Source organism: Macrobrachium nipponense, chromosome 11, assembly GCF_015104395.2.
Source record: "Macrobrachium nipponense isolate FS-2020 chromosome 11, ASM1510439v2, whole genome shotgun sequence".
Taxonomy (NCBI): Eukaryota; Metazoa; Arthropoda; class Malacostraca; order Decapoda; family Palaemonidae; genus Macrobrachium; species Macrobrachium nipponense.
Window position 1 is genome coordinate 30,945,861 of NC_061087.1, and position 26,491 is coordinate 30,972,351.

General features: G+C 36.7%; 1 protein-coding gene and 2 long non-coding RNA genes across 3 annotated transcripts in view; 1 reads left to right on the forward strand and 2 right to left on the reverse strand.

The window, feature by feature from the left end:
* The first annotated feature begins 2,525 nt into the window (after positions 1–2,525).
* The window catches only part of LOC135204302 (uncharacterized), a 135,876-nt gene continuing 111,910 nt past the window's right edge, over positions 2,526–26,491 (forward strand). The window contains exon 1 of the long non-coding RNA XR_010312177.1: positions 2,526–2,726. This is a non-coding gene — a long non-coding RNA (uncharacterized LOC135204302). The remainder of the gene's footprint in view (positions 2,727–26,491) is intronic.
* LOC135204097 (uncharacterized) lies at positions 9,560–13,904 on the reverse strand. Its single transcript, XR_010312107.1, has 3 exons — positions 13,559–13,904; positions 12,776–12,908; positions 9,560–11,971 (listed from the first exon to the last, which is right to left on the reverse strand). It is a non-coding gene; the product is annotated as an uncharacterized LOC135204097 (long non-coding RNA).
* On the reverse strand, positions 15,830–19,514 carry LOC135210885 (serine/threonine-protein phosphatase 6 regulatory ankyrin repeat subunit A-like). The gene is made up of 3 exons (XM_064243852.1): positions 19,417–19,514; positions 18,396–18,892; positions 15,830–18,105 (listed from the first exon to the last, which is right to left on the reverse strand). Exons 1-3 carry the CDS (start codon positions 19,512–19,514, stop codon positions 15,830–15,832), a joined length of 2,871 nt encoding a protein of 956 aa, XP_064099922.1.

The window sequence follows — 26,491 nt, forward strand, 5'->3', positions numbered from 1 at the left end:
AAATCCGAAAATTTCCCCCTAAAAATTAGGGTCGTCTTATACTGCAATACTAAAGATCAACCCTTGAATTCTAAGGTGCGTATCTGTAGGCTAGCCGCGGCCTCCGTGCTATAGCCTAACCACCAACATACATAAAGATTCACTTTATGAAATAATTGATGATAAAGTAATAAAACCATTTCACATATATATTATTGGAATAATTCGAAATCAATGAAAGAAACTTTCATCTATGCGATTCCAGCTGAGAAAATGTAAACATCGAGTTGCGGTTGCGCTGGCAGCAACCTTTATTTTTCGGTAACCTTCAAGAAATTTCAATAGTAGTGTAATTACAGTAGTAATAACATTTATGACAACATAATATTCATTTTTCATTAAAGTTTTATCATACATATCAAAAGATTGATCACAATCATGTACCACCATCTTAAGGATTCCAGTCTGGTTCTGGCGAGTCGGCTTCGACTTCGACTTCGACTTCGACTTCGACTTCTTCGTCGATCTACAAATCATCTTCGGTACCGTTCATGGCATTTTAAAAATTATTTTATGACTATATTTTCACGTTCCCTCCGTGCTTTTATGATAAACGCAGCGAACATCAAGTGAGGAAGCACGCAGAGCTGTTTGTAATTTAAAATTGTAACTGTTTCAAACAATTTAGGCATATGAACGATTGTTGTGTACAATTATTATCGTTCATTATTGTAGTATTATGAGCGGTTGTTTGAGAATGGCGACGAAACATAAACTAAACAATGGTTTCCTTTTACCGCGACCTTCTGTATGAAAAACATATAGACTCGGCTTTGTTCAACACAACTTTGTTCATTTACGAAAGGAATGTATGCGTCTCTGAATTAAGTTCCTCTCAGCAACTAAAGGCAGTGATGATATCGGTAAAACGCGATCAGCTGAGACTGTAAATAAACTTAGAATGCAAATGGTGCTTCATCGTTTTGTTCTTGTAATGTAATACAATAATGCATGTAATATGATTACAGTAAAACATGTTTTATTTAAATTATCATTATTCTCAATACAACTATTATTCGACTTTTGCAAGTGGATATCTATCAGTGTAACAACCTGACCGAGGCAATTCTCTCTCTCTCTCTCTCTCTCTCTCTCTCTCTCTCTCTCTCTCTCTCTCTCTCTCTCTCTCTCGTCGATTGCAACACAAATGATACTCCTCCATCCTCCACTAAAAATTCCGGTTTTTAGAATTCTTAATGAAGCGATTATTGTAGACATGTATTGGCATAAACGACCGAATTGAAAACAGCTGATTACCGACGTCATTTATCGTAACTTATCTAGCGTTTATTAAGAGCTCCGTTAAAATTGTTTAACCCTGCCGATTCTCAATAAGTAAAAATAAAATACATTTTTGTTCATTTCTCATGCAGTGGAGATCTCAAGAAAGCATAGTAGTAAATTAAAGCTGCAGGTTATAGCCGAGGGTGAATCAAACGAATAACGGCCAGGCGGCAGTGATGTTTGGAACGGGAGAAATTACTCCTACTAAGTGCTTATACAATGAAGTAACATGTGCATGTTTTCAACCAAACTTCGTTATGATAAAAGGTATCTCTGAATTATATCTCTCCTAACAAATAATGGCATTGAAGATATCGATAATAATACTCAAATCAGCCGAGATTTTGAGAATGTAAACAATATCAAATGCAAATGATGTTTATATTCCGCAATACAGTAACGATATGATAATAGAAATACTGTTATTGGATACAACAAGCAAAACAACCTTTGTTTAAGTCATCATTATTATTAATATAGTTGTACTGTTTAATTTTTGTAAATAATCACGTTTCTCCAAAAAACATTTCGATTTGTAATTTAGAAGTTGTCCCATACTACAGATGCGAGATAAATTCATGTGAATTTGCCATGATTTTTTGCCTCGTCTTATCTAAAGGTCGTCTTATACACGGAAATATACGACATATATATATATATTATATATATATATATATATATATATATTATATATATATATATATATATATTCTCTATTCTTAAATCCATGGTAGAAGGGTAAGTGAAACAAGGACTTGGAACAACTAGTACTTTCGTAATATGTTCTACAATAATACTACGAAAGTACTTGTTCTATGTCCCTGTTTTCACTTACCTTTCTACCATTGATTCAAGGATAGTCTCAAGCGCGTGTTCCTTCGTGCTACACACACACTATATATATATATATATATATATATATATATATATATATATATATATATATATATATATTATATATATACCGATGGAACTAAACAAACAGGAGGAAGTGTGAAGAGATTCTAGATGACTGACGAAGCACGGTCTCTGATCTTAAGAGAGTCAGTCCATGCCAGATGGGTTTGACCTTTCCAATGATGATTTGGTGGGGGGACGTTTGGGAGGATTTCCGGACTTGATTGCGTCTTATCTTCTCTCACTCCACGTATAATTAGAAGCTGATTAGTACCATAATGAGGGTTCGGTATGCCACTGGCAGAGGTCGGCCCCGACAGTCTACCTGTGGCCGGTGTTACAGACTCGGTGTGCGCTGACTGTTGTGTGTGTGTGTATTTTCGGTTCCTTCAACGTGTAGGTCTTTTCTGGCCTTAATACACAGCTACCGCACCTCCTCCAGAGTGGTGAACAGACAGGCAGACCAAATATGTCACGCCAGGGCTAAACCTAAATATTTTTAGTGGGTGAGCATTGGACCTTTTTTTTCTTCTTTACTTAACCGTCGCATATAAAATATCATGCGTCCATACTGTAGTACACTTATTTCTTCAGATTTATGTATCATTTATCGATTGCTCGTACGTAATAAATAAAAATTACATTTAATAAGGCACTTTTTATGTCACATATTAATGAATATTTATTTATTTGTATTTAGCGATATCAGCAAACAGTTTACTAAATTCTGTTACTCTCAGAAGTAGTGTTTTAGTAATGTTTAGATCATCCACTACAGCCCTTTAGGGCGGAATTAATTGAGTGGGGAGGGGGGGGCAATTTGTTTTTGGAGGTTTGTAGGTGGGTGGTTGCCCACCCAGTTAACTCGTTACCTTGAGGCATGTTTGAATCTGCCTTGACAGCCGGTGAAGAGGAGGAGGAGGATACTGTAATTGTGAAATCTACGTACTACATGCTATCTGAGGTCGCTTTTGTGCAGGAATGATGACGAAACTGAGTGTCATTCAAATTGATGATTAGCGAGTAATTATGAGGGCAAAAATAACTAAGATATCTGAATGATATATGTAATCTTCGAAAGGGAGAATTTTTTTTTTTACCTATTAATATGACGCAAAGACGACCTTTTCTATGATGAACCTCATCGTTGTTGAAAGAATTGGTTTTAGTGTCATTTTTGCTGTAAACATTACAGCCACTAGATTTGCTATGCATAGTTAATATGCCAATGTATGAATATTGAAGTAGGAATAGTCTAACAGACTTACACAGGACTGGTCTGAACTTTTTGACCACCTGAAGCCTAAATACGTCAGCTGACGTCGAGATTAATTGCTATTCAACATTCATGACAGGAGTCGACGACTATACTCGGTAAGTTTATTCTTATTATTTTCTCTTACTCGTGGAGTAAGCCTACAAATTACTTTGTTGTTGTTGTTCTATATCGTTTCGTCAAAAAATAAAAATAAAAAGTAAAAAAATATCCTCTCTGTCTCTCAAGGTTGGAGACGAGTTTGCAATTATGTTTAGATTCAGTCAAAAAACCATTTCTCCTGTAAAATCTACGGTTACAGGAAGCATTATGCATAGTTAATATGTCAATGTATGAATATGGAAGCATAGGAATAGGTCAACAGACTTACACAGGACTGGTCTGAATTTCTTTACCAGAATCGTAAATAGACAATGGTCAGGAGCCTTCTTGCTAACCCCAGATTTCATTCTGAATAGATTAGTAGGTTTGTCGTAATAATTATATTTTATGTAGTTATTCATCCCGTGCTTTTGATTTGTCTATGATACCTGTTTACGAAAGTGAGGTGGGTATAAAGTGCTTTCATGCAAAGTGAACTAGATAGGATATCGACTGGTTTCTGAAGGTAATTCTGTTGTTCCATGGGTCATGAAACGCCTTGGCAATAAATGTATCTACTGGATGTGTATGTGCTCCTTCGCCCTTCTCCTGCCTACAATAGTACCCTTCGATGTGTTGATTATATACATATATATATATATATATACTATATAATTATATATATTATATATATAATATAACATGTATATATATATATAATAATTAATATATATATATAATATATATACACACACATATATATATATATATATATATATATATATATTAGATATATATATATCTTATTCATATCTATATTTGAATAGATAATACTATATAGTATATATATAGATAATCGATGTATGATATAGATAGATAGGAATGGATAGATAGAATAGATAGTATAAGATATATATATATATATATATTATCATATTATATATATATATATAATATATAATAATATATTAACATACTATAATTATATAATATATTATTAATATTTATTAATCCAATTGTATTATATAATATATCCATATCTTATATTATCTATATTATATCTATCTATATAGAATACATCATGAAAATCGTTGATAAAATATTCAGGAGTTCTAGGAAGACAGCAGTCTAAGAAGCATGCTTTATTTATTTGAGAAACGTTTCATGTTGCTTCAACACATCATCAGTCTGCAACATGAAACGTTTTTCAAAGAAATAAACCATGCTTCTTAGACTGCTGTCTTCCTGGGACTCCTGAATGTTTTATCAACGATTTTCATGATGTATTCTTCTGTCTCCCGTGATGTTCCGTCTGCTGCTGTCCGTCCGTTCTCTTTCTTCTGAAATTACGACTACGAACCGTTCATCACTTTGCCCAGCTCCTTCGGCCCAGATACCCGCCTCAAGTTCTCAAGATCGCAAGACAACTAGAAAAATCTACCATCAAATATGAGAAGTCAAAATGCGATCTCGGTTTTTTGTTGTTTTGTCAGCTTAGCCATGTGTATCCCAGATTCGTCCGATTCAAGCTATATAAATCATCTTTATACCATTCCGGATTCTACCGTGATGCGATGGATGAACTCCTCTCTAGAGAATTTGCCCATAAACAGCGGGTTGCTGATGGTCTTCAAGATAACTGCCAACAATTACGAGAACAATTGTTTCCCTTGTTATCCACATTGGATTTGATAGTTTTTAAGAAATTATTTGTTAAATGTATCAATGAATTTATTACTGATGTTCATTCTCGCCACCAGAGAAAGTTGAGAGCTTTGGGGATATGTACTCCTGAGTTTAGCAATCGTAATTCTTGTATTTTTAATTATTCTAACTATGTCCTTTCCAAAAGAGAAGAATTTTTGTTGTCGTTTGGCCTTGACTTCTGTGTTCCTTCTTACAGACCTAACTTTGCTTATTTTTATTTTCCTTTCGAGGTGCTTTTCCAGAGACTCAGGGGTCGGTCTAAACTATTCTAACATGTCTAGCTTGCAACAGAAATTGTCCTTGTTACTTCACGACACATATAAGAAACTTAAGGTAAAATGGGCTCCATACTTTAGGAAAGAGGACTCTGAAATTCTGAAGAAGCTTGGTAATGTTGATAACATAGTAATATGCAAACCTGACAAAGGCAAAGGTATAGTAATTCTTAATAAGGTTGACTATCTTGAAAAAATGAATGTAATTCTGTCGGATAATTCTAAATTCAAACTTATTGGTGAACCTAACTTTGTTGACATTTACAAAAAAAAAAAAAAAAAAAAAAAAAAAAAAAAAAAAAAAAAAAAAAAAAAAAAAAAAAAAAAAATGGACAAAATCAACCGTTTTCTTAGAAAACTTAAACAAGATGGGATCATTAACGAGGAGGTATTTCATAAACTATATGTTACAGGTTCTTCTTTTGGCATATTATATGGACTCCCTAAAATACATAAGGATGGTATACCAATGAGACCCATAATGTCGTCCTACAACAGTCCTGCCTATAACATCTCTAAGTTTCTGGTTAAACTTCTAAACGAATATTCTGTATCGAAATTTACTTTAAAGAATGGTTTTGATTTTCAACAGCAAGTGGTGTTACAAGATGGTGAACTATTTATGGCTAGCCTGGACGTTGAGTCCTTATTCACTAACGTACCTGTTCTGAAACCATTGAAATTATCCTAAATAAGGTTTTTAGTGATGCTGATATTTTTTATGGTTTTAATAGACAGCTTTTTAAAACCCTTTTAGAACTTGCTGTGCAAGATTCATCTTTCATCTTAAATAAGCAACTCTAACTGCAGGTCGGGGGAGTTGCAAGGGGTCCCCATTAGGCCCGTTGTTTGCTAACTTTTTTTATGGGTCATTTGGAGGAAGAATTTTTAAATAATTGCCCGGAGAGCTTTAAACCAACATATTACAGAAGATATGTTGATGATACATTTACCTTATTCAAACATTCCTGGCAATGTCAATTATTTTTGGAATATGTTAATAACATACATCCTAACATGAAGTTTACTTTAGAACAAGAGAAGGACAACACTCTTGCATTTTTAGATGTTAAGGTTATCAGACATAACCATGGTTTTGGCACTTCTGTTTTCAGAAAAAATACCTTTACAGGTTTAGGCACCAATTTTTTTAGTTCATGTTTCCATTCTTTTAAAACAAATGCAATCACCATTCTTGTTTTTAGAGCACTTAGATATACTTCAGATTGGGCCTCTTTTCATAATGAAATTGAATATTTACTTGAGTATTTCACTAAAAACTCATTCCCAAGAAATTTAGTTTTTAGCATTATCAACAAAATGTTAGCAAGGTTTGTTTCCAAACCTACATTGAACTTTAATGTTCCAAAATTAACTTTTTATGCACCAATTCCCTTTATTCACTCCGACAATTTACGTTCCAAGGTTAAACAAATTATTGAAAACGAACTAGGTTTCTTGAAATTAAACCTCATTCCTATGAACCCTAAGAAAATTGGAGGTTTCTTTAGTTATAAGGACAAGCTTCAGGATTTCATGAGATCCAACATAATATATAAATTTCAATGCCCAAGATGCCTTGGTAGTTACGTTGGATCCTCTCGAAGGCTGTTGCAGGTTCGTTATTATAGCCATCTAGGTCTTAGTTATAGGACTGGGTCAAGAATATCCAATCCCGAATTTTCAAATATAAGGACTCATGCATCCAAATGCAAAATTATTGTGGAAAAAAAGCATTTTTCAATAATAGGCACTACTAAACAAACAGCCTACCTAACGACCCTTGAGTCTTTATTTATCAAGCACCTCTCTCCAGGCTTAAACTCTAATGTTTCTTCGTCTCCTCTCTCTCTCTCTGGCCTAAGTGTTGTCTGGGCATGTATGAACTGTTGTGGTCACTTGGCTCTTTTCCTTTCCTTGAATAGGTAGCCTTCCTCACTTACTCATGTTTTGTTTTTATTTTAAAGTTTTAAATGATTTTTAGCTGAATTTTTATTGGTAATAATTTGTACTTTTAACTTTTAATTTATCAAGTAAAATTTTAATTATTCCAGACTGATGATGTGTTGAAGCAACATGAAATGTTTCTCAAATAAATAAAGCATGCTTCTTAGACTGCTGTCTTCCTGGGACTCCTGAATTTTTATGTATATGTATATATATATATATATATATATATATAATATATATATATATATATATATATATATATATATATATGTATATATATCATCCTACAGTAAATGTCTTATTGTTTGTCAGATGTAAATAATAATAATAATAATGATAATAATAATAATAATAATAATAATAATAATAATAATAATAATAATAATAATAATAACAAGTCAAAGGCCTCATTGGTGGGCTTTTTCAAGACGAATAGGCTTCTTCTTCGTCTCCCAAATATAATAATAATAATAATAAAATAATAATAATAATAATAATAATAATAATAATAATAATAATAATAATAATATAATAATAAATATAATAATAATTAATTATAATTATAATTATTATAATTATATTATATTATAATTATTATAATTATAATAATAATTATAATTATTAATATAATATAATAATAATAATAATAATAATAATAATAATAATTATAATAATAATATTAATATATAATAATATATATAATAATATAATAATAATATTAATAATTAATAATTATTATTAATTATAATTATAATTATAATAATAATAAATAATTATAATAATATATAATATAATAATATATAATACATAATAATAATAATTATAATAATTATAATATATTATAATTAATAATTATTATATAATTAATTAATTATAATTATAATTATTTAATTATAATATAATTATAATTATAATATAATTATAATTATTATAATTATTATTATTATTATAATATAATTATTATATTATTATAATTATTATTATTATTAATATATTATTATTATTATATTAATTATTATATTATTATAATTATTATATTATTAATTATTAATTAATATATAATAATAATTATATTATAATTATAATTATAATTATAATTATAATAATTATAATTAATATAATTATAATTATATTATTAATTAATATTAATTATAATTATAATTATAATTATAATTATAATTATAATAATTAATAATAATTATAATAATAATAATTAATAAATAATAATAATAATAATAATAATAATAATAATAATAATAATAATAATAATAATAATAATAATAATAATAATAATAATTAATAATATAATAATAATTAATAATAATAATAATAATACTTACAGGAGCTGTGGGACTGCGACCGGGTGTAAGCACCAGCAGCTAAAGCCGTTTGATCAATCGATCGATCACTCAGCTGACAGAAACGGTCGCTGTGAGGGAAAGAAAATGTTACTCATGTCATTCCCTGACGCCTTTTTTTTTTCAACCACCTTCACTGGCCCTCTGTGGCGAGTGACTGCCTCCGGTTCGAGTTTTCACCTGCGACTGATCATACTCACCTGCAGATGGCTTCGGTGCCTCCTTTTGTTCATTTCTTACTTACTAATTTCTTTGTTCTTCTGTTGTAAGTGAGGTCTACCTCTTTTGTCTGGATTTCCCTCTACCTACTCTTCCATCTTCTTCTTTTTCCTGAGGAAGACCATCATATTCTATGGAACCTTGAACTTCTAGTCAGTGGCCCCTTTGGTGGGCTTCTTGTTCCATATGAATAGGTTTCATTTTCCAAATATATAATAATAATGATAATAATAATAATAAGCCATAGAAATAGGTCTCTGGAGAGAGAACCCAGTGGTGACTACGAAACTGTGATTACAGAATTCTAATAAAATGTGATGAATGACGTATTTTGATCGAGCTTTCTGAGCAAGGGCTGATTCCATTACAAGGGCTGAAGTTATTCAGTACGAGAAAGACTGTTCTCAGGCTCACTTTTATGAACCAATAAACGTAGATTCAGTGTCACAGCAAATGCTTAGACCTTTGTTCTAGTCATAACTAATCAGAGAACAAGAAGCACCTTTAGATTCCTTTAGAATTGTCACTTTATGAAAATGATTATAAAACAACTGCCCCACTCGCTACAAATATATTTGTGTCGTGACGAGTCGCTTCCTCTGAAAGCCAAAACTGCAGCATTCCATTCTCGCTTTCTTGGAATGCCCTGTGATGTGTCCTGCATGAGTAAGGTAGGTAAGATCATGGCCAAGAACACGAAAAGTTTGTTTTTTCATTATTTTTTATTGATTCAAAACCAGCCTTTACAACATTAAACTAGAGGACTGATATTGCAAGAAGCCTCCTGGAAGACGTCGTGCAGCTGGAACTGAAGAAGTTCAAGGGCGAAGGTGTAATGCATGAATGACTACCCTGATACAATTCAGCGTCTGTTTTAATATTTTACTTAAATATTTATCTAGTTATTTATTAATGTGTCGATTTATCTGGTTTTCTAACAACTTTCTGTTACGTCTTTTCAATGACCTCCACAACATTCTTTGGAAGCTTCTTGAATATAATATAATAATAATACAATCCAAAGCCAACTTATAAATCATTCCCTCTATACATTCGTCAGTTACAAGCGTTCTTATCTTGCTTGCACAGTTGGATTTCAAAAACCAGCTGCAGTCATTAAATTTGCCTCTAAGAAAGTTCACCCTAGTCTTGTTGTCATCAAAGTTCCCTCACCTGGGCTCATAAAGACGCGACTTACTTTGTCGTGGTGTCTTATTTTTTTTTTACTCCAGCATTAATGCCTGCAACCAATTCTTGTTCCAACCTTGAGCTCAACAATGTCAAGTTCTCTATAAACCACCAGAAGGCACTGGTGGTTTTCTTACAGCAAAAATGAAATGTATACCACACACAGACAACGCCCTATTCACGAACATTCGATACTTCCGATCGAACTTTCAGATCCAAACGAACGTGAATAGAATGGAGACTATTGTCAGAGCGCTCCCCTTTGACCCTGGAGTTCAAATTCTGTTCTGTACATAACTTGCTGTACGTACAGTGTACTATGAAAGAAACATACAGAACTGTATTGACTCTCTGTCGTACTGTACTTGAATAGGCATGACGAAAAATGCAGTATGATGTACTTAACGAGCAGTTCAACGTAGTATACCTCGTTCGTAAGTAGGGCGGTGTCTGTGGACCATCACAAAAGCTGTAGTTTTGATAATTGCAACCTTACGATGTTTGCAGGAAGCACCTCATTCATTCACACATCCATACATAACCAACATCATGTACAATCAATACAGGCGTATGTATGTCCTGTATGTATATTCAAGATAAGCCACTGATTTCCCTTGTCCTAAATGAAAATCCTCATTGTCATAAGTCACAAAAGGACAAAGAATTGCATTGCTACAACACTTCATAACGACATTATTTCCGCTCAGCCGGAACACCAGTCACGTACCAATACGACAAGGAATGTATATATGTAAAACATATAAACCACACAAAGCATGATATAAAATAGATTAAACTGTATAATAAGCACTTGGAAGGAAATAACTGGAACGGCACAAAAGTGTCCACCTGCCATTTCAGATGAACGCTGGGGCGGGGAGACCAGAGACGGTACTGTACTGATCTCCAGACCTCCAGCGGTAGCTTTATGATGAGCTTTTCACAATCTAACTGCAGGTTGAAAGTTCTAGGTTTTTCATGCGTCTGTCCGCATTTCTTCTTCCTAACAGAACCTGAGCGACCGTCCTCAGAACTAGAGAGTAAATTCAACAGCAACCCTCGCGCTCGCCACGGCAATGAGGGATTTTGGAAAGTCTCTGATCAATGGATTGACGAGTGTTTTTCCCCGACACAGATCACACAGGTTTTGTTTTCTTTTTCCACTTTTGTCAGGCACTCCAGAGGCACATTGTACAGCTTGGGTTAAAAAATGGGCACCACAATGAGAGCGGGTTCAGTTGTTTATTGTGGAGTGGAGGAGGAGGAGGAGCACTGCAGGCCTCCTCCTACCAACAAGAGCACTGAAGGGTTCAACAGAGTGTTAGCCTGAACTATCACACAATGACAACCAAGTATCTGGGAACTGATTTCACCATTGGAGAAGGAGGGAGGGAGGGATTTGAACCCAGACTAAAACCTACGATACCTTTGCCTCAGTCTGTTTCCTCTAATCTCCATAGCCTTTTTGTAAGACTTGGTTCCAGTGGTCTTCAAGAGTTTTTGTGATTATTTTTTAAATGTCACATTCAGCTGATGTGTCATCTTCCTGAACCTTTGGAGAAGACTTCCGTTCCGAACAACTCGTGGGCAGGTGGGGACAGGTTGCAGACACCAGATACTGGAAGTTGGGCTGTTTCCACAGAGGCTGGCCATTCCCAGGAATCACCCACAAATAGCGACGTCTAGCAGCAGCAATCCTGAAAATAGCGGAGATGCATAAAGCTTAGGGAGATCGTCTGTGGACACCTTCGGAGGTCCCTATCAAATAAGTGAAATGGAGGAGAGAGTACATGACATATCTAGAAGAATTCTTGGGCATTCAAATTTGGCTCCTATCAATCATCAGTGAAACAGCTGGAGGTCTTGGGGGTTCAACAGCTCTTGGATCAGTAATAAAACTGGATATTTCACACTCAAAAATTTAAGTCAAGCCTATCAAGCATAAAGAAAAAAAACAGAAGCTAATATTCAGAAATAATCTCCGATATTACTCATTTCCAGAACAATTCTTCCTAAACCACACCTGGTATATTGTTGTCACAGAGGCTCATGACCTCCTAAGGGGACTCGTATTCTCAGGACTGTCTGAAGGTTCCAAGATCTGGGGAACCCACCAAAATATTTTAACATCTGGGAAGGACCAGAAATATATCAGCCTATGGCTTACTAACTGAAAGACACCAAATCGCATAAATGTAATACATATTCCAATTTCATTTACATAGAGAGAGAGAGAGAGAGAGAGAGAGAGAGTTAAGCATCAAGTACCCCACACAGTGGGACCAATTTGCTGGTAATTTGTAAGGCCCATTTTCACAAAATTCTTTCATTGCCACTAATATATTATTTGTAGACAGATGCCCAGCAGCTAACTATATCTTCCCATTATCTGTGAGTTTTTAACCTTGCCTCTTTATTGAGGTGTGATAAGAACCGAGTCATTTCAAATGGCAATTCACGGCCATAGACGTAGTACTACATTGTTGTTGATTCAACTTTACCTTCACACTGTAGTTGTCCCTCATCTCGGTCTGTTGTCCCTCGCTGTAGTTGTTTGTGGTTTCTAAATGAAAAGTCAAACTAGAAACCGGGGCTGAGGTTAAGGAGTGCAGGCAGTGATCACAGCAGTGGAACCTGTTAGAAGAGGAGACAAAGCAGAAAAAACCATTAGGTAGTATTCAAGACACATTCTTCGTGTTATTCTTGAATGGACGAGAAAAAGTCACCGCATGAAACTTAAGTTCAAGTGAATAAATATCAAGCAGGGTTTTTTGATGTTCACCGAAGTCCTCTTCACCTTCGTTCAGGTTGAAAGCTCCTGTTTTTATACTGACTCACTTAAACTCGGTGTTCTGCAGTGGCTTCTTTCTGAACCATTCAGAGACATTGGCACCTCGGTGATATCTCCTCAGGTACTACTTGCAAACTGTTTGTGGTCTGCAGCTGAATCCTCTGCCAAAAGGCCCTGACCATGTGAATGAGTAGTTTCTCAAGAGATTCACCGAAGGCGCCTTTAAATACATTGCAGGCAGAAACAAACAAAAGAAGTAATGGTAGCAGAAGTGACTGAGGCCCAGATATTGAAGCACACTAACAAAAAGTATAGCACATCATATATTGCATCAGGGTATGCGAGAGTGCCTGTGCAATAAGCGTTTACAACACACAAAACCCGGCTGATGTGTACGTCCAATTCTGCATATCTGTTCAGACATTTTATGCATAGTGCATGAGAACTATATATAACCTTGCTGGAGGGAGAGCAGAACGTTCCTGTTACTCACCAGGCAACTTGTGGAAGGACCAGAGAGAGAGATCCCAGCTTCTCCTTGGCGGATGGGCAGCCCTCTTAGCCTCCTTGTGCAGAGGCAGCCAACACCAGAAGCACCACTGCAGCTGTTGTTGCGGATGCTGGGAGGCTGCCTGCAGCGTGTGACGTACCCAAGACACCTGCAGATGCAGCAGGCGGCAGAAGAAGAAGTTTCTGCATTGTCGTTGATAGATAACCTTGCCTTCTGCTGCCTTCTGTTCTTTCCTATCAATGGACCTCTTAGTTCCCATGACGGGACGACTACTTCCTATCAATGGATATCTATTTTCTATAAATGGACATCATATCGACTACAAATGCACTTCATATTTTCCTTAAATGGTCATCATATTTCCTATAAATGGGTATCATATCTCCTATAAATGGGCATCTTATTTCTTACAAGTGGGCATCTTATTTCCTATAAATAGGCATCTTATTTCCTATAAGTGGACATCTTGTTTCCTATAAATGGGTATCTAATTTCCTATAAATGGGCATCTTATTTCCTATAAGTGGCATTTTATTTCCTATACATGGGCATCTTATTTCCTATAAGTGGGCATCTTATTTCCTATATATGGGCATCTTATTTCCTATAAATGCGTATCTTATTTCCCATATTCCCTCTGTTGTCGCAAAAAGAAAAGGTGATTATATTATTCATTGCTCCTAACATCTTCTGTAGCCCCACTCTCAGTGAGTTCCTGAAATACACCATCATTGTTAGATGCAACAGCTACATCTAATACTGTGCGACCTTCGTTTTCTTTGTCATTGACATTTGCCCCTTTGCTGATCAAGAGTTGGACTAATTCTCTGTGGCCTTTTGAAGCCGCTAAATGAAGCAATGTATTTCCATTTTTAGATTTGCAGTTTACATCAAACCCCGACTCTAGCAGAATTGTGATGACATCACATTTCCCACCCAATGCTGCATCATGAGCACCCATATTGCCACAAGTATCAATGTCATATATATCTGCATTTGCTTGAATAAGAGTTTCCATTATCGGAATATATCCATTAATTGTTGCAAGATGCAAAGGAGTGCATTGTTGATTGTCATGAACATCTACTGTAGCTCCACTCTCAATGAGTTCCTGAACTATGCTAATGTTGTTAGATTGAACAGCGTCGTGTAATGCTGTGCGACCCATGTTACCTTTGTCATTGACATTTGCCCCTTTACTGATCAAGAGTTGCACTAATTCTCTGTGACCTTTTAAAGCCGCTATATTAAGCAATGTATTTCCATTTTTAGATTTGCAGTTTACATCTGCATTTGCTTGAAGAAGACTGTTCATTATCGGAATATATCCATTAATTGTTGCAAGATGCAAAGGAGTGCATTGTTGATTGTCATGAACATCTACTGTAGCCCCACTCTAATGAGTTCCTGAACTATGCTAATGTTGTTAGATTGAACAGCGTAATGTAATGCTGTGCCATCATTTTTGCATTTGTCATTGACATTTGCCCCTTTACTGATCAAGAGTTGCACTAATTCTGTGTCCTCTCACAGCCGCTATATGGAGGATTGTATTTCCTTTTTTATTTTTGCAGTTTACATCAAACCCCGACTCTAACAGAACTGTGATGACATCACATTTCCCACCCAATGCTGCATCATGAGCACCCATATTGCCATAAGTATGAATATTATATACATCTGCATTTGCTTGAATAAGACTGTTCATTATCGGAATATATCCATTAATTGTTGCAAGATGCAAAGGAGTGCATTGTTGATTGTCATGAACATCTACTGCAGCCCCACTCTCAATGAGATCCTGAACTATGCTAATGTTGTTAGATTGAACAGCGTCGTGTAATGCTGTGCGACCTATGTTGCATTTGTCATTGACATTTGCCCCTTTACTGATCAAGAGTTGCACTAATTCTCTGTGACCTTCTGAAGCTGCTAAATGAAGCATTGTATTTCCTATTTTATTTTTGCTTTTTACATCAAACCCCAACTCTAACAGAACTGTGATGACATCACATTTCCCACCCAATGCTGCATCATGAGCACCCATTCGCCATAAGTATCAATGTCATATATATCAGCATTTGCTTGAATAAGAGTTTCATTAAAGGACTATTGTCCCTTAACTTTGTTGCCAAGAATGCAACAGGAGTGCATTTGTTGATTGCCATTGAACATCTAGCTGTAGCCCCACTACTCAATGATATCCACTGAACTATGTTAATGTTGTTGTTACAAAGAATTGAACACGCGTAATTAATGCTGTGGCCTGGCCACCCCTTCTTTGCATTTGCCATTGACATTTGCCCCTTTACTGATCAAGAGTTGCACTAATTCTCTGTGACCTTTTAAAGCCGCTAAATGAAGGATTGTATTTCCTTTTTTATTTTGGCAGTTTACATCAAACCCCGACTCTAACAGAACTGTGATGACATCACATTTCCCACCCAATGCTGCATCATGAGCACCCATATTGCCATAAGTATGAATATTATATACATCTGCATTTGCTTGAATAAGAATTTTCATTATCGGAATATATCCCTTAACTGTTGCAAGATGCAAAGGAGTGCATTGTTGATTGTCATGAACATCTACTGTAGCCCCACTCTCAATGAGTTCCTGAACTATGCTAATGTTGTTAGATTGAACAGCGTAATGTAATGCTGTGCCACCTTCTTTGCATTTGCCATTGACATTTGCCCCTTTACTGATCAAGAGTTGCACTAATTCTCTGTGACCTTTTAAAGCCGCTAAATGAAGGATTGTATTTCCTTTTTTATTTTGGCAGTTTACATCAAACCCTGACTCTAACAGAAAATTAATGTCATCACGTTCCCCATCAAATGCTGCATCATGAGCACCCATATTGCCATAAGTATTAATATTATATATATCTGCATTTACTTGAATAAGAGTTTTCATTATCGGAATAAATCCCAAATATGTTGCAAGATGCAAAGGAGTGCATTGTTGATTGTCATGAACATCTACTGTAGCCCCACTCTCAATGAGTTCCTGAACTACAATAACATTGTTAGATACAACAGCTGCATGTAATGCTGTCCAACCATTGTTGTTTTTGTCATTGACAATTGCCCCTTTACTGATCAGGAGTTGCACTAATTCTCTGTGGCCTTTCCAAGCTGCTAAATGAAGCATTGTATTTCCTTCTTTAGTTTTGCTGTTTACATCAAACCCCGACTCTAACAAAACTGTGATGACATCACATTTCCCACCCAATGCTGCATTATGATCGCCCATATCTTTATAATTTTCATCTTCGTAATATATATCAGCTTTTGCTTGAATAAGAGTTTTCATTATCGAAATATATCCCTTAATTGTTGCCAGATGCAAAGGAGTGGATTGTTGATTGTCATGAACATCCACTCTAGCCCCACTCTCAATGAGTTCCTGAACTACAATAACATTGTTAGATTCAACACCTGCATGTAATGGTGTGCGACCATTGTTGTTTTTGTTATTGACATTTGCCCCTTTACTGATCAAGAGTTTCACTAATTCTCTGTGACCTTTCCAAGCCGCTAAATGAAGCATTGTATCTCCTTCTTTAGTTTTGCAGTTTACATCATGATCCGATTCTAACATAAACTCAATTGTCTCATATTTCCCGTGGATAGTTGCTGCATGAGATCCCATATCGCCATAATTTGGTAAATTATATATATCAGTATTATCCTGTTTGAGTGACTGCAATACTACAAAGTCTACGCTTAATGCTGCAAGATGCTTAGCGGGTGGTTTATTCTCATGAACATCTGCCGTAGCCCCAGATTCAGTGAGGTATTGAACTACACTCTCATTGTTCGATTCTTCAGCTGCATCTAATGCTGTATAACCATATTTGTCATTGCTATTCACCTTTGCCCCTTTACTGATCAAGAGTTTCACCAATTCTAGGTGGCCTTTATAAGCCGCTAATTGAAGCAATGTAATTCCCATGTTGGTTGCGTAGTTTACATCTAACCCTGACTTTATCATATTCTCTATAACATTACATCTCCCTTTATAGGCTGCATCATGAGCACATGTATTAGCGCAAATATCGATTCTATAGATATAAGCATCTTCTTGAATAAGTGTTTTCAGTAGGGTCATATGCCCCATCATTGATGCAATATGCAAAGGAGTTTGGAGCATACAGTTTTCAGCATCTACCTTAACTCCAAGCTCAATGAGGTATTGAACTAAACTAACATGATTAGACTGAACAGCTGAATGTAATGCCGTGTAACCATAAGAGCCTCTGTCATTTATATTTGCTCCTTTGCTAATCAAGAATTGCACTAATTCTCTATGACCTTTCGAAGCTGCTAAATTAAGCAATGTGTTTCCTATTTTGGTTTTGCGTTTTGCATCAAACCCTAATCCTAAAAGATACTCTAAAGCATCTTTTTTTCCGTATTTAGCTGCAACATGAGCAGCCATGTCGCCACATATGTCAGTGCTATAAATATCAGCATGTGCCTGAATAAGAGTTTTCATTATTGGAATATCTCCTAAATATGCTGCAAGATGCAAAGAAGTTTTTTGTTGATTGTCATGAACATCTACTGTAGCCCCACTCTCAATGAGTTCCTGAACTATGCTAATGTTGTTAGATTGAACAGCGTAATGTAATGCTGTGCCATCATTTTTGCATTTGTCATTGACATTTGCCCATTTACTGATCAAGAGTTGCACTAATTCTCTGTGACCTTTTAAAGCCGCTAAATGAAGGATTGTATTTCCTTTTTTATTTTGCAGTTTACATCAAACCCCGACTCTAACAGAACATTAATGACATCACATTTCCCACCCAATGCTGCATCATGAGCACCCATATTGCCACAAGTATCAATGTCATACATATCTGCATTTGCTTGAATAAGAGTTTTCATTATCGGAATATATCCCCAATCTGTTGCAAGATGCAAAGGAGTGCATTGTTGATTGTCATGAATATCTATTGTAGCCCCACTCTCAATGAGATCCTGAACTATGCTAATGTTGTTAGATTGAACAGCGTCGTGTAATGCTGTGCGACCCATGTTACCTTTGTCATTGACATTTGCCCCTTTACTGATCAAGAGTTGCACTAATTCTCTGTGACCTTCTGAAGCTGCTAAATGAAGCATTGTATTTCCGATTTTATTTTTGCTGTTTACATCAAACCCCGACTCTAACAGAACTGTGATGACATCACATTTCCCACCAAATGCTGCATCATGAGCACCCATATTGCCACAAGTATCAATGTCAATACCATATCTGCATTTGCTTGAATAAGAGTTTTCATCATTATCGGCGAAAAATCTAATCCCAAAATATGTTGCAAGATGCAAAGGATGTGCATGTGGAGTTGTCATGAAACCATTCTACTGTAGCCCCAACTCTCAATGAGTTCCTGAACTATGCTAATGGTTGTTCGATTGGAACACAGCGGTTAATGTAATGCTGTGCCATTCATTTTGCAATTTGCCATTTGACATTTGCCTCTTTAACTGATCAATAGAGTTGGCACTAATTCTCTTTGTGACCTTCTGAAGCCGCCTAAATGAAGCATTGTTACTTTATTACCTTTTATTTTATTTTTGCAGTTTACATTCAAACCCCGACTCTAAACAAAACAACTGGATGACAATCACATTTCCCACCCAATTGCTTGCATCATGAGCACCCATATCGCCCAAACCAAGCTATCAATTGGTCATACCATATCTGCATTTGCCTTCAATAAGAGTTTCATTATCGGAATATATCCCTTAACTGTTGCAAGATGCAAAGGAGTGCGCAATTGTTCATTGTCATGCAATATTTCTACTGTAGCCCCCACCTACTCAATATGGAGTTCCTGAACTATTGCCATAATGTTGTTAGATTGAACAGCGTTCGTGTAATGCTTGTGCGAACACATGGTTGCATTGGCCATTGACATTTTGCCCCTTTACTAATCAAGAGTTGCACTAATTCTCTGGAGTTCCGTTCCCAGCCGCTAAACTGAAGGGATTGTATTTCCTTTTTATTTTGGCAGGTTTCTTACATCAAACCCTGACTCTAACAGAAAATTAATGACATCACGTTTCCCATCAAATGCTGCATCATGAGCACCCAATTTAGTGCCATAAGTATTAATATTATATATATCTGCATTTACTTGGAATAAGAGTTTTCATTATCGGAACTAAATCCCAAATTATGGTTGCAAGATTGCAAAAGGAGTGCATTGTTGATTGTCATGAACCAATCTTTAACTGTGAAGCCCCACTCTCAAATGGAGTTCCTGAAACTACCAAAACATTGTTAGATTCAACAGCTCTGGTGTAATGCCGTGCTTTTGGCAACCATTTTCATACCATAGCTTTATTTTGACTGAGGCTAACGGTTCTTTGAAGTATCTCCACCATGACTATTTGATGAACATTGAATTCTAAATGAAGAGTGACATAAAGTATCTAATGCTTCCGGTACTTGGATTCGGCTCCTGATCTAGGTTACTGAACCTGGACCTAAGCTGTTCTACGTTACCTTACCGTAAACCCAACCTCAAATGCTGGGATGATCCACTAATAAGAATGGCCCCCCCCAAAATCCCAAAATCTTTTTCCCAGGGAGGTGCAACCCCTGAAGGTGCAAGGTTATCAACCCCCAACAAAAACCACTGCTGTCGCCAGGTTTGCACGTACCTGGAATGGTCCTTCACTGCCTGCAGCCGCCAGCATCGTCCTCGTATCCGGTTAGGCTGCGTCCAAGAAGGTTGCCCGGGGAACCTGAGGGGGGGAATTGTTTAGTCTGACACTATTGGACAAAAAAGTTAAAAAAGTTATAAGTTTTATGCATCCATGGTGCAAATTTCGTACTAGTGGTCAAAAGTCCTTCCTCCACCTAAGTGTTGTTTCCAAGAATATGAGGTTTTGCTTTACCTGTGGCCCCACAGAAGCTTGTAATTGTTTTGTTTGCAATTTGAAATACCCTCGATTGTTGTTATTTTCCCCTGGAAATTTAGTTTATCATGTTTGAAAGGACGAAATCTATCATTCTCTCTTCCAGGATTAAGCCAGCCTTTGATGTCCCAGCCATAGTTTATAAAATAATACATTGGTCCCAAGATGTAATGGCGGTGGTACTTATTGTTGGGATGCACGAAGAGGCTGCTAACAAGGTCCGGTTTCTGCGACCAAAAACAAAGGAGTCAGTTTCAGAACAGGATGCAAACTATCCAATCCTGATGGCTATTCTAGCATCCGTAATAATCACACCATTACCTGTTCGCTCCCGCTTGGAATGTCAATGATTTTAAAATTAGTTGGATCAGCCAATAAGGATGATTGAAACTTTTAACACTGGAATCCCATTTTAATCCAAGACCAATTGTTACGAATGCATTTTAAAATGCCCAGGTCCCTCAATCAAGTTCAGTTGTTTATAGGCCTAACCCAACTTGTTTTGTTCACTTAAGTTCTGTCTCTCGTCTTTTGTATAGTTTTGTGTGTGTGGGTTTTTTTCTTTTTTTCTTTTTTTTCTCCCCGCTTCCGCTCTGTCCTTCAATCACCCCTTTCTTTTTATTTTTAAACTGGTAGGTTGGGTCTCTCCAACCTAGTGTTGGTGGTATAGCAATTTTTTACCTTTTAAATGTTTTAGTGTCTAAATTTTGAATATAGATACCGTGTTTTCTATCAGTTGACTGAGTCTTATATGTTTTGTATTTTTATCAATTCCCAGCCTTGAAAATGGGGGTGGGTGGGTATCGAAGCGATTGTGAAACGTCGGCAATAAATTGTGTAGTACGCTTGAGATGATGCCTTTACCCCATGCCTTTACCTTTTCCTTGTGTTATATTCTGTAGGGCTTGAGAAACCCCTTACTAGTTTTCTTATAGATAAATATTAAGTAATATATATTTATATATAATATATATAATATATATTAAATATATTATATATCTATAAATATATATTATATGGTTGGAGTTTCTTGTCTTTGTCATATCTTTGGTGCAGAAGAAGAGTATAAAAATTATTCTCTCTATAATCCCATCTTCCTCCTCTGTCTCCTCTCTCTCTCTTCTCTCTCTCTCTCTCTCTGTCTTCTTCTCTCTCTCTCTATCTCTCAGGCAGTGTTTGCCAGTATTAGTCTCATGTTGTGTCACAGAATGGGTTATTCTACAATGGTCAGGTTCGGGAAACGAGAGAAGTGATGTCTTCTGCTCATGTGAATCTACGGACTTTGTCCTTCATTCTTCGTTTCTTCTTCGTCACTCTCCCATTTGATTTCGTCCTTTGGAAAAGTATTCCCCCATCTGGGTCCGTTGGGATTGACCTGGGTGTGTATTTAAGGTCATAGAATTATTTTTTATTTTGTTCCCACATTCCTCTCCTTTTCCCTTTCAGAGCTGGGTGGAGCTTCAAGGCTTCAAGGGCAAGAAGGAGCCGCCGGCCTCCTCCATCACTGCCAAATCCTACATCTCCGTTTTTCCTTTTCTTTTGGTTGGGGTGTTGAAGATGTTGATGAGAGTTATTATGATTGTGAGAGGAATTCCCTCAACACGCCGGCCGCCGCCCCCCCCCCCCCCCACCCCCCCCCCCCCCCCCCAACACACACACACAAATAAAACGTATCTGTACGGGTGCGAGTGTTTTGTAAAATGCATTCAGCTCTATCAACGAATCAGAAACCTAGCCTTCAAATGTTCAGATGAAAAGAGCACAAACAGAGGAAGATGAAGGAGGAGGCTGACGGTCTGCCCTCATCAGTCGGAGCTACTTGCGATGAAGTATAGTGTTGACCAGCGTCGTAAGCTTAGAGGTCACATGAAGAAAGGAACGGAAGGGAGGAGGAGGAGGAAGGAGGTAGGAGGAGGCGGCAGGCCCTCTTTGTTCCCTTGCCCTGAAGCGTCCACCAGGCTTCTGAAAGGGAAAAAGGAGCGGAATGTTGGGAAAAAATATGTCTCTGACTGTTACATACACAAGTCAAGTCCAAACGGATCAGATAGGGAATACTTTCAAAGACGGAAATCAAATGGGATGAGTGAAAGAAGGAAGAAACGAAGTTGAATGAACGGAACTTCCGGTCCAGTAGACTCACCATTGCAAGCAGGAGACATCATTCTTCTCCGTTTGCCCGAACCTGACCATTGTAGAATAACCCATTCTGTGACACAACATGAGACTAATACGGCATCACTGCCTGAGAGAGAGAGAGAGAGAGAGAGAGAGAGAGAGAGAGAGAGAGAGAGAGAATATTGTATACTCATCTGCACAAAGATATGACGGACAAGAAACCTACCATATATATATATATATATATATATATATATATATATATATATATATATATAGATATATATATATATATATATATATATATATATCTATATATATCTATATATATCATATATATATATATATATATATATATATATATATATATATATTCTAATGTGTTTGTGTATTCACTCATTTCCGTGCTGCCTGTCTCTTATTATCGTTATTAGTATCTGTCTCATAAGAAATTACTGACTGATTTTCACTGCGTATTGCCGTCTGTCAGGTAACTGACAGACAGGAACTATGTTAATGTATTTGTATTCATGTGAAAACCAAATATATTTGCATGCCCATATATTTTGTAAAGATGTGTACGTCTATATTGAATGACATTATAAGGGTGAAAGAACCACATCTACTCGAGAATGACACTCTTAACCTTATTTTATCTGATTTTGCTATGCTCTAGCATGTGGGTATGTAGTATCTGAGGTGCGGTTAGCACCGAAAGGTAGTAGTTCACCACTCTGACCGCTCCTTTGCGTGCCCCTCTAGGGGTGTGTATGTGTATGTGCTCAGTACACTGTGTGGGCGTGATATCGCCCAAAATTGTATTGACACACACCACCAATTAATTCACTACATTTGATAAATATGTTGAAGTTCCACACTATTATATCTGGAATTTATTTTTGACAACGAAGTTGATAATTATTGTAGAGTTTTTTATGTTCATGAAAACCTTGTAGGTCAGTTCTGCATTCGTGTTAATTGTATAAATTGTCTCTTTTCCCCAACAAAACCCGAATGCAGGACGGAACAAACAGCTTCTTGGCTCAACTTTTGAGGTGACCTGTCATCTGGTGTTGTGTGTAGTGATGTGTGTGTGGATTTAGAAAGGGCGATTGCCCTGATTCTTTGAATTTTGTCGTAATTTGTTTCATTTGAGTGCCATTGTGTTATAATTCCCATTGAGTGATTAATTTCATATGTCACTCGTGTTATTACTCTTTGATATGTTTAACTTTTAGTTATTAAATTAATTTTAACTGTAAATTTATCAAATGCATTTCAATATCCCTCGATTTTATTTCATTTTTCCTATGTTTCAGTTTTGTGGATGGAGAATGTAAATTGATCTGATAAACCTTTAGTGTTCATACTTGAAGGTTATGCAAATAACTTTTAGAAACGAGATAACACAGCGGTCCTCTAAGGTCTGAAAATCAACCCGTGAGTACTCGCAACATTTTGAGAGATAGAGAGAGAGAGAGAGAGAGAGAGAGAGAGAGAGAGAGAGAGGCGCGTACCTCTTGTCGTATTTCGTAAAGCGATTTATGATCTGAGTTAATGTCTACAAGGACTGCTCAGTAAGTGAAAGTACTTAATTGTGGTACTATTCATTAATGATGTTGGTGTGTTATCCTCGTTAATAATGAATTGGGTTGAGAGATATCTCCCCGCAATTTAGAAACCGCAAAGGGAATTTTGTTGAGTTGTTACGTAAGGCTTTTAGCGGTTTTTGACAAGTAACAACGTTAAGCATATACAGTCCACTAAGTCCATCTTTTTCGCCACAGGGGGGTGGGGCAGATCCTCCCAGTTCTACACACCCCCCCTCACAAAAAAGAGAGGACACACTCTTCCTCCTTAGTAGTAGTGCATAGTTTCTGTTTTGTGACTTTTATTTGCTTTAGTTGGTTCAACTGGTGGGTGGTGGATAGGACATAGGAGGAGGAAGCAGGGGAGATCCTATGAAGGACCTCACAGTTGTGTTGGTACCAGCGCCCTGCCTCAAAGGTGGGACGTCGAAAGTATACCAGCTTGAGTGGTTTGTTGATCATGTTGAAATCATCTCCAGATGCCCCGGTCTTATGCGTCGTGTTGCACAATCTCAATGAATTCAGTGTGGACGGAGAAACTCAAGGGGGAAAGATATAACATATTTTCTCTCTCTCTCTCTCTCTCTCTCTCTCTCTCTCTCTCTCTCTCAATAATTACTTCTTGAATAATAGAACTGTTTCTAGAAGTCTTCTTATTAACCTCTCTCTCTCTCTCTCAAAAATAACAGAGTATCATTCCGTAATAGTTGACGGTTTGCTTGGGATATAGTATCTCTTAAAAGTGGAATTATTCATCTTCTTAATAATTCCTATGAAAGCTATCGATAAGTAACGTCCTCTTCGGTTTCGTTTGATTTCCTCCTCCATTTCAAAGTCGGTGGCCGTAAGAAATTGATGATAGATCTCCTCCGGTCTTGTAGGTGTCGAGTCAGTTACCTTCAATTTCGTTTGTTTTTGTTGGTTTGTGCTTGGAAGGAGATTGACTCCCGGACTTCATGGCTCTGAAGTTTGCAAGATGGTTCTGGCTGCTTCTTCTTCTTCTTCTTCTTCTTCTTCTTCTTCTTCTTCTTCTATTTGATGATTATCAGACACTGTTTTGACGGTCAGTGAAAACGTGGACAGACAAAATGCTTGTCTGTTATGATGCCTATAGCTGCTATAACCCCTTTCATTCCTTTTACTGTACCTCTTTTCGTATTCCCTCTTTCTCCCAACTTTCTTTTTTTTTTTTTGGGGGGGGGGGTTTCCCTCCTGTCACGCCTCTCAGACTGACCTGCTTTCAATTTCCTTTCCGTCTCTGAATGACCTCATAGGTCCCAGTGCTTGGCCTTTGTCCTAAGCTCTATTATACTCCATACTATTCGTTCGTTATGTCGGTAGAGCTCCTCGTAACGAAAGGAAGCTTTTTCTATTGTAGTGTTGTCGGACGCTCTCCCTACTTTCCTCTCGCGGAAATAGGGAGAATGGAATCCGAAGGAATCTGCATATTGTCCTTTGTCATCTTGAAAGCTGTTGGTGCAATCTGTATACGTCGTTTCACGCCTAATGGCAGAGGAATGGAAAGCTACCTATCTGATTTCAGCGATTACTTTTTGATCAAAACAGAACATGTGACAAACAAGAATAAGAGGGAAGGTCAGTTTCTCAGACATTTATGGTGCATTGTATTGGAGGGTCCTGTGCCATATTTGCTTCGTATTTATGCGTCGTCACCTTCTGCCCTACACAGCATCTTTACTGAACGCCTCCCATATTCGTCTGTCTGTGAGGCCTTGTGAGTGTGTGTGGTAGTGGGGGGGGGGGGGGGCGTTGCAAATCATTGCGAGGAGGACGGCTTTCAGACGTCAACAGGCATTGGGACTCGCCTGTGGAAACTGAAAGCAAATGTTCAAGCTTTGAAATGTATTGTTGAGTAAAACAACTGCCAGGATCACCATTATAGCAAACCTGATCGTACTCCTTATACACACACACGCACACACACAGAGGAGGGGTGATGTTGGATCTCGTCCCTGTTTTGGATAATGAAAGTTGTATAGACAGGATTGAGAGATTGTATAGTGTTCCCAAATGCCTTTACAGTTTCGCACGTCTTCCCATAGAGTCTTTTGTTTTCACAAAATACAGCTGTTTCCTTCATCTGAAACTGTTTGGTAAGAAACCTTCTGGAATATGTGTGGACTTAAAGAGCACAGAGACTGGATAGAGGTTTTTCGCAATCCTGTCTGTACAACTTTCATTATCCAAAAGATGGACGAGATCCAACCTCTCTCTCTCTGTCTCTCTCTGTCTCTCTCTCTCTCTCT